The following is a 9,647-nucleotide window of genomic DNA, read 5'->3' as shown; positions in this document are numbered from 1 at the left end:
GAATCTATGCCACAAAGGATTAAGGCAGCTCTGAAGGCAAAAGGGGGTCCAACCCGGTACTAGCAAGGTGTACCTAATAAAGTGGCTGGTGATTTTATATATATATATATATATATATATATATATATTTATATATATATATATATATATCTGATCTATATATCATTTATTGTCATAAAACATTTACATGTTCTCAATATTCTGAAATGTAGCACTTTAAATGCCTCTTAGATCATGTTATGCAAATGATTTATGAACGGAGAACATCATAAGGATATTTTTTTATTAAACATTACACAACAATTAAACATATGTCATTAAACTATACAATTTTTAATGCGAATTCTAGAAAACGGTAAGTCTTCAATAACCTTACTGCATAAGGTTATTTTAGGATTGGCAGCCTTAATGTTGGGTAAAGCAGCTTTTATTTTGAAAGTCGGACGTTTGGTGGACCGGATTTCCTTTAAACGTAGCCACAACTCCACCTCCACACAAACACGAATCTAGCTAGGCTTTTTCCCTCGTAGATTGTGTGTAAATATGTCTGCTGCACTTCTGCTTTTCATAAAGAGAAATATATATGTTCTTAAAGTGTTTTCTAGCTTTTGATGATTGATCCAGCTTGTCAGCAGGAACCAGTTCCTTTCTGTTTCACGAGGAAAACAAGCTAGTAGGAGATGAATGACAAGATGCTAACTCTGGAGTGAAATCTGACCTGCATGTTCCTTCAGAAAACCACCGAAAAAACTTCCCACAGCAGCCTGGACATTTATCAGATGCTGGTGTGTCACCAGCTTTTTCCTGCAAGCTTCAAATCTAAACAGTAAGAGAGGATCTCCAACAAACACTAATCAATCGTTAGCATTAGCAACAACTGCATGTAATTAACATTAGACTACAGGCCTTAAAATGAATAATTGGGTTGTTTTGAAGTGGGAACCTTATAACTTTAATGTGTTTAATAACTACATTTCCCATGACCTCCACTACTTGAACACTTAATACCAACCCATGAAAGATTGTATCTGAAAGAGTTGGCTGTTGTTTTAATCATGGCACTCATACTGAAGGTAATTCAAGTTTTCAAAACAGGAGTCTAGCAAATAGCAAACGGGTGCGAGGATGCATTTAAATAGTGCAACAATTATACAAATGTGCACCCAATCCTTCATGGTGCACTATTGTAAAAATACTTTACACACCTGGATATACTTTGAATACTTTAATTAATTTTTTTTGTTCTTGAACAGCCAGGTTAAACAGTGGAGGTCTGAAGCTCTTTAGGCCTTCCCAATTTTCTCTTAGACCTGTGCAGTATTTTTAAATATAAAATGAATACATAAGTTATGTTTTCACAAATAAAATAAACATATTTTCACAAAAATTCCAAATATAATGACTTTAATAGTAGAAGAAATTAATTTCTTTACAGTCTATTTTCAGACTGCTTATTCACTAGGCTGAAAACTGTATTTGAATGTATTTATTCTTACTTATTCATCTTTCTTTATTCTAAAATCAAAAATTAGAGGTATCGTTCTTTAATTTCCCTTAAAACAAACTTTATATAGTAGATATTTATAAATCCTGATATTTATTCTAATTTTTTTTGTAGGAAAAATGGCCCATTAGAGTAACTTGCAGACCAAGTCTGCTTATCATTACATGATGTTGCTGTCTGTCATACTTTGACTTTATTATCAATAATTGTCAAAATATGTAGTGTATACAAAACTGATGTTTTAAGAAGTGTGAAAATTAATATATTACCATAACTGACATTTTCCTTTACAGAATCACATGCTTCACCACATGGCTACACGATTCCCCGGATCCTGCAGCACATGAACACCAAGCTGCCCGTATTTTATCAGAAATCGATGATAAAACTGCAAGCCCTTAATAAAGCTCTGACTGGGCTTTATGTCTGCTTTCAGGAGCACGAGGTACACATCTGTATAGTTAGATAAAGAATGAGCGTGTGCTTTGTCTGAAAACTCAATTACATGTTATCTGGCATTTCTCTCAGATCTCATGTAGGATTACATCCATCAATGTCTGCTGATTCTCAAGACCAGTTGGTCTCTAACCAAGAGGCACACTCCAGTTATGAAGAATCAGAAGAACTACGGCTCAAAAAGAAACAAGAAGAATCAAAGCCTTTGCAGATTAAAGAGGAAGAGTTTGAACAGTTAGTCTATCAGGATGACCAGCAGCATGAACTGAAGCAAGAAACAGAAACCTCTGTGGAAACATCTTCTGAAGAGGAAACGGACCACAGCGATTCAGACCAAAGTGGGAATGATCTCCTCTCTCAGAGTCATGCTGAGAACCAAGATCAAGAAATGTGTGGTAAAACTTTGTTACACCGCTGTGACGTCTGCGGGAAAGTGTTCAGGAAAAAAAATCATTTGACTGATCACAAGAGAACTCACACAGGTGAGAAGCCTTTCCTGTGTGGGGTCTGTGGCAAAAGCTTTAGCCGAAAATATGGATTGAACAGCCACATGAGAACTCACACAGGGGAGAAATTGTACTCCTGCGAAGCATGCGGTAAAGCCTTTAGTGACAGCGGTCAGCTGAACACTCACGTGAGAACTCACACAGGTGAGAGGCCGTATTCGTGTGAATTCTGCGGGAAAAGTTTCAGTCAGAATGGTCATTTGAGGGATCACATGAGAATTCACATGGGTATGAAGCCTTTCCAATGCAGACTCTGTGGGAAAACCTTCATGAGGAAAAACTGCCTGAAATGTCACATGGTAACTCACACTGGTGAGAAGCCCCATACTTGTGAGCTGTGTGGCAAGTCTTATGGCGTTCGCGCTAATTTGACGGCTCACATGAAGACGCACACGGGCGACAGGCCTTTTACGTGTCTGACCTGCAAGAGAAGTTTCATTACAAAGTCTGCGTTGAATAGTCACATGAGCACTCACTCGGGTGAGAAGCCTTTTTCATGTCCTACCTGTGGAAAGAGTTTCCGAGAAAAAACCTTTATGACCGTCCACATGAAAACACACACAGAGGAGAAGCCTTTCTTCTGTTCCGTATGCGGAAAAAGCTTCAGTCAAAGAAGGTATTTGACCAAACACAAAAGGGGTCACACAGACGACAAGCCATACACCTGTGACGTATGCGGTAAAGGCTTTTGCCAGAGTTGTGATTTGACCTCTCACATGAGAACTCACACAGGGGAGAAGCCTTTTCCGTGTCTGACGTGTGGAAAAAGTTTTGGCAAAAAAAGTAATCTAAATATCCACATGAGAACTCACACAGGTGAGAGGCCCTTCTCATGTCTGGCATGTGGAAAAAGTTTCAGAGAAAGAACATCTTTGAACAGACACATGGAAACTCAACACCCCTGAGATGGAAGTAGTTTGACTTCCATGTCTCTGAGTCCAGCTTGACGTTAATAAACTGCAATCCTGAGAGAAAAATTTAAAACTTTTTCCTGGACAACAAATTCAGATTAAAACCAGTGCTTCCTCACATATGATTGACACATAATACAGCTTCATCTCAGTAAATCAGAAGAGCAACAAGGATGTAATTTATTTCAGTAATTTAATTAAAAAAGGGAAATGTATTTATATAGACTAACAACATGCAGATTGATATATTTCAAGAGTTTATTTCTGTTGTTTTTGATGATCATGACTTGCAGCTTATAAAAATCCCAACTTCAACTTCTCTCATAATTTCCATATTGCATAAGATCAATTAAAAAATCCTTTTTAATACAGAAATGTTGGTTTACTGAGGTACATCCATGTACTGAACAGCATACTGGTCCGTGCAGTATAAGTCTTTGGTCAGGTCTCGTTTTGCATAGATTACTGTATCAATGCAGCGTGGCATGGAGGCGATGATCCTGTGGCTCTGCTGAGGTGTGAAAGATGCCCAGGTTGCTTTAATAGCGGCTTTAAGCTCCTCTGCTTTGTTGGGTTGATGTCTCATCTTCCTCTTGATTAAACTCCACGAGGTTGATGTCGCTTCAAGCACTGACTCGGGCCACAATCGATGCGTAGTGAATCTCCCCCAAGCCCTTAAACGGGATTTGCTTCACAGTCTTCTCAAGATGGCTGTTATTCCTGCTGCCTGTGCTTCTTTGTCTACCATATTTTTTTCTTCCAATTAACTTTCTATTAATATTCCAGGATACAGCAGTCTGTGAATAGCCTGGTTCTTTAGCAATGACCTTTAGTGGCTTATCCTCCATGTGGAGGTTGATGGTGTCAGCCAGAGACCTGCAAAGTAAACACTCTTTCCCATGATTGGCTAGGTCATAAAAATAACATTTCTGGATTAAAAAAAATGTTATTAGGTTTATGTAATATATTAATTTAAACCCTAGGAATATCAAAATTAACAGAAATGAATGCTTGAAATACTTAAATTTGAGTGTCAATGAGTTTCATTTTTTGAATTATATAACTGAAATAACGTTTTTGATAATGTTCAAATGTTTGTAGATGCTCCTGTATCAATGTATTTTATGAGGTGTTCTCTACATGCTCTTGCAATGTATTTTTTTAACCTTTAAATAGAAGTGTTGTATAATGTGCAAGTATTTTGAATGATGAGAACAGATGGAAAACGTTACTGTGCTTTTTCCTTAAAGTCCATTTAATACTGGATTATCCTCGGATTGTGTTAAAATTTACATCTTTGGAATATTTCAACATGCAAATTAAAAAAGAGGATCTCTACAATGGTTATTGTGTGATGTGTTCATTATGTTATCATACATGTAAACTAAAGTCTTTACTTAAATAATCAGGCACCAAAACACAAATGTTGACGGCTTCAGTCGTTTGTATTGCTGCAGTCTACATATAAATCATTGTTATGCACATTCAATAACCCTAAAAGTTTAGATATATAAAAAGCCTTCAAATAAATCAATCTTTAATTATAGTAGCATAATTTCACATGGAATCATTTAAAAAAAAAAAAAACTGAGTACATAGTTTCTTAGTAGGGAAGAAATCCTAACAAATAAAACTAGCTGAGTCCTATTTCTTTTAGCCGTTCTTCAAAATGGGGAAAGAAGTGTACATACCATTTAAGTAAGTCAGATGTGGATAGGTCAGTTAATGGTAAATCTAAGTGAAAACCTTACTGAACAAGATCGTTACCTCAGGACACGGGGAAGACTTATCCAAGTTATTTTGTGCCCTGATGGCTCCTCCTGTGGTGGTTTCATGTTAAAACTCTTCATGCACTGAGGAGTTTTTGTACAGTGTTTCTACTTTCTGTGTCACTGTAGATCTCGAGCACAATAATAAACAGCAGAATCCTCAGCTGTCAGACTGTTCATCTGCAGATACAGGTCCTTCTCAAAATATTAGCATATTGTGATAAAGTTCATTATTTTCCATAATGTCATGATGAAAATTTAACATTCATATATTTTAGATTCATTGCACACTAACTGAAATATTTCAGGTCTTTTATTGTCTTAATACGGATGATTTTGGCATACAGCTCATGAAAACCCAAAATTCCTATCTCACAAAATTAGCATATTTCATCCGACCAATAAAAGAAAAGTGTTTTTAATACAAAAAACGTCAACCTTCAAATAATCATGTACAGTTATGCACTCAATACTTGGTCGGGAATCCTTCGGCAGAAATGACTGCTTCAATGCGGCGTGGCATGGAGGCAATCAGCCTGTGGCACTGCTGAGGTCTTATGGAGGCCCAGGATGCTTCGATAGCGGCCTTTAGCTCATCCAGAGTGTTGGGTCTTGAGTCTCTCAACGTTCTCTTCACAATATCCCACAGATTCTCTATGGGGTTCAGGTCAGGAGAGTTGGCAGGCCAATTGAGCACAGTGATACCATGGTCAGTAAACCATTTACCAGTGGTTTTGGCACTGTGAGCAGGTGCCAGGTCGTGCTGAAAAATGAAATCTTCATCTCCATAAAGCTTTTCAGCAGATGGAAGCATGAAGTGCTCCAAAATCTCCTGATAGCTAGCTGCATTGACCCTGCCCTTGATAAAACACAGTGGACCAACACCAGCAGCTGACACGGCACCCCAGACCATCACTGACTGTGGGTACTTGACACTGGACTTCTGGCATTTTGGCATTTCCTTCTCCCCAGTCTTCCTCCAGACTCTGGCACCTTGATTTCTGAATGACATGCAGAATTTGCTTTCATCCGAAAAAAGTACTTTGGACCACTGAGCAACAGTCCAGTGCTGCTTCTCTGTAGCCCAGGTCAGGCGCTTCTGCCGCTGTTTCTGGTTCAAAAGTAGCTTGACCTGGGGAATGCAGCACCTGTAGCCCATTTCCTGCACACGCCTGTGCACGGTGGCTCTGGATGTTTCTACTCCAGACTCAGTTCACTGCTTCCGCAGGTCCCCCAAGGTCTGGAATCGGCCCTTCTCCACAATCTTCCTCAGGGTCCGGTCACCTCTTCTCATTGTGCAGCGTTTTCTGCCACACTTTTTCCTTCCCACAGACTTCCCACTGAGGTGCCTTGATACAGCACTCTGGGAACAGCCTATTCGTTCAGAAATGTCTTTCTGTGTCTTACCCTCTTGCTTGAGGGTGTCAATAGTGGCCTTCTGGACAGCAGTCAGGTCGGCAGTCTTACCCATGATTGGGGTTTTGAGTGATGAACCAGGCTGGGAGTTTTAAAGGCCTCAGGAATCTTTTGCAGGTGTTTAGAGTTAACTCGTTGATTCAGATGATTAGGTTCATAGCTCGTTTAGAGACACTTTAAATGATATGCTAATTTTGTGAGATAGGAATTTTGGGTTTTCATGAGCTGTATGCCAAAATCATTCGTATTAAGACAATAAAAGACCTGAAATATTTCAGTTAGTGTGCAATGAATCTAAAATATATGAATGTTAAATTTTCATCATTACATTATGGAAAATAATGAACTTTATCACAATATGCAAATTTTTTGAGAAGGACCTGTATGATACATTTTATAAACCACAACTGGAATTCGTTGTGCATTTTTTTCTAATTTATATGTGCAAGCACAAACATCTACCCAGACCGTCACAGATTCAACTTAATTCAATTCAGTTTATTTATATAGTGTTGTGTCATTGGCTTTGCAGCAATCTCTCATACCAAGCATGCATCAAGAGACAGTCGAAACAAAAACTCCACTATTATTTAGATAAATGTCTCATGGCAAGTTACAGATTGACCACACAAGGTGTTGGCTTAATTCTAGAAATTAATGGATATGCAAAACTGTTTTTAGGTACAAGAAAGACGAGTCATTTATGTGCCGTTCCCTCAGGTTGTCTGATCCCATGCATAACAAAGGAGGTAAATGGGAAACCAGAACTTCTGTAGGACAGACTGAGAGAAAGGCATCAGAAAGGTACGGGTGATATTCATCTGGGTGGTACACATAAAAGTAAGAATATTTTTCCCAATGCATGTAATTAAAAACTGTCGTGGGCTCCTCTAGCGGTTTGATATAACCTGTTCAGGGTTTTTGTACAGCTCTGCTGCTTGTTTGTGTCACAGTGTAGCCCCATCTAGCACAGTAATACACAGCAGAGTCTCCAGGCTGCAGATTCTGTCCATTCAGAGTCACTGTTTTACTGGAATCTTGCACAGTAATGCTAAACTTGTTTTTTAATATTTCATTGTAGCTTGAGGCACGTCCACTTTGTCCAGCACCAATCCACTCCAGTCCTTTCCCTTCTGACGCTCTGATCCAAACTGTTGCAAAGGTGCTCATAGAATAAGAGACCTGACAGCCGATAGTCAGACGTTGACCTGGCTGCACAGGCAGATAGGCTGGCTGTGTCAGCTGTTCACTTTTCACACCTGTGGAGAAACACATTAAAACTGAATTGTAAATAATTGTTAACAGTTAATATTCAGTCTAGTGTGATCATGCTGTAAATGTTTCTGCCTCAATGAGACTCACAGGATACAGCAGCCAGCAGCAGCAGCAGCAGAGCTACAGATAACATGTTGGTGGGGAAGGTGATCTGATAGGAGGTTTTCTTCTTCTGCAGCTGACAGCGTCAGATCAAGACTTTAAATCCTTCTGATTTGCATAATAACAAACCATCCCCACCAGGAACACATGATTAAGTTGTTTCATATACTATCAAAAAGAATGAAGGAGCAGTATGCTTGCATTTATAACACAGAGTTTAGGTAAATTACAGGATTTTCTTTTGTGCTTTTAATAGTCTGTTTGACACTTTCTCTTCCCAGGGTGGAAGGGTCTTACAACAAACGACTTCAATGAATTTTGTATACCAAAGTTAGTATTTACTGCATACTTTCTTTCTAATTTATTTAATCTCAAAGTTATATACATAGTTCTAACCATATGTAAAAAATTATATTTGGAAGAATGTACATGGAAGCTCGACCACTAACTTTTTGAAGCCATTGATAAGCTGTTGGAATGATCGTAGGGATTAAAGGAAAGCAAAACAATTTCTGGTACAAAACGTAAACCCAAATCCATTTAGTGATTTTCTCTCAGGTTGTCTGATTCTGTGCATAAGACAGGAAGTAAATGAGAACCTAGAACCTTTGTAGGACAGACTGAGAAAAAGGAACCAGTGAGGTGACGGCGACAGGCATCTGGGTTGTATAAGAACGTTGAGCAGGACAGAAACACAACAACATATTCGGCTGCATGGTTGTGATACTATAACAATGACCAAAGACAGTTTATATTTTCTCCTCACATACGTAAACTATTTTCTGCTGATATTGAGAAACTGGAAAAGCAAAATAGTGTTCAAAATGTCCAAAAGGTTTCTTTGTCTATTAATTCCTGACTTGTTTTTGTTTATGTTAGCATTATCTAAACTCAGAATTCAGTTTTCAGTGTTGGCAGAGATTTGTGGCTCTTTTAACGACAGATGTTGGACAAATATCAGATTTTTCTTAGTATAAAAATAAATAAGAAAACATTTATTTGTAGTGTGTAAAGGACATAATCTGTTGTCAAATGAGCACTATGTTCTTAGTATGTGCATCCAGGTACTCTGATATTAGAACAAAATATAGATTTCAGAAAATCCATGACACAAATCTTTAAAAATACTCTCAAGGATTGTAAAAGTTTCAAATGTTTTCTTTAAAGATTAATCTGAAATCCCAAGTGGTCCCAGGGTGCCTCCTCTGGAAGTTGTAAATCGTACATGTAAATTTCCTGTGATGGGTTTTTGTACAGCTCTTCTTCTTGACTGTATTACTGTGTCTCTCTGACACAGTAATATACAGCAGAGTCTTCAGGCTGTAGATTCTGTCCATATAGAATCACGGTCCTGCTGGAATCCTGTAAAGTAATGCTAAACGTGTTTATCAGCACATCATTGTAGACTGAGGTATATCCACTTTGTGCAGCACCGATCCACTCCAGTCCTTTCCCTGCATCCTCTCTAAACCAGTGTGTTGTAAAGCTGCCCAGAGAATAAGAGACTTGACACCTGATGGTCAGATATAGACCTGGCTGCAGAATCTCAGTGGCTGGCTGGGTCAACTCTTCACATTTTACATCTGTGGAAGACAAAGAGTTGTATATAATTATGAAAAAATATAACATTAAGTAGATTGGATCTTACTGCCTCAATTAGACCCACAGGATCCAGCAGCCACCAGCAGCAACAGATCTACAGAAAACA

At 38.4% G+C, this 9,647-nt stretch overlaps 1 protein-coding gene across 1 annotated transcript; it reads left to right on the top strand.

Annotated features, from left to right (window-relative positions):
• The first annotated feature begins 471 nt into the window (after positions 1–471).
• LOC124862938 (gastrula zinc finger protein XlCGF57.1-like) lies at positions 472–4,720 on the top strand. The gene is made up of 3 exons (XM_047357155.1): positions 472–826; positions 1,798–1,949; positions 2,033–4,720. Exons 2-3 carry the CDS (start codon positions 1,927–1,929, stop codon positions 3,369–3,371), a joined length of 1,362 nt encoding a protein of 453 aa, XP_047213111.1. The 5' UTR covers positions 472–826; positions 1,798–1,926; the 3' UTR covers positions 3,372–4,720.
• Positions 4,721–9,647: the final 4,927 nt, after the last annotated feature.

The sequence above is a fragment of the Girardinichthys multiradiatus genome, chromosome X (genome assembly GCF_021462225.1).
Source record: "Girardinichthys multiradiatus isolate DD_20200921_A chromosome X, DD_fGirMul_XY1, whole genome shotgun sequence".
Lineage (NCBI taxonomy): Eukaryota > Metazoa > Chordata > Actinopteri > Cyprinodontiformes > Goodeidae > Girardinichthys > Girardinichthys multiradiatus.
Note: the sequence above shows the minus strand (reverse complement) of the source record. Positions and strands in the feature narration are given on the sequence as shown.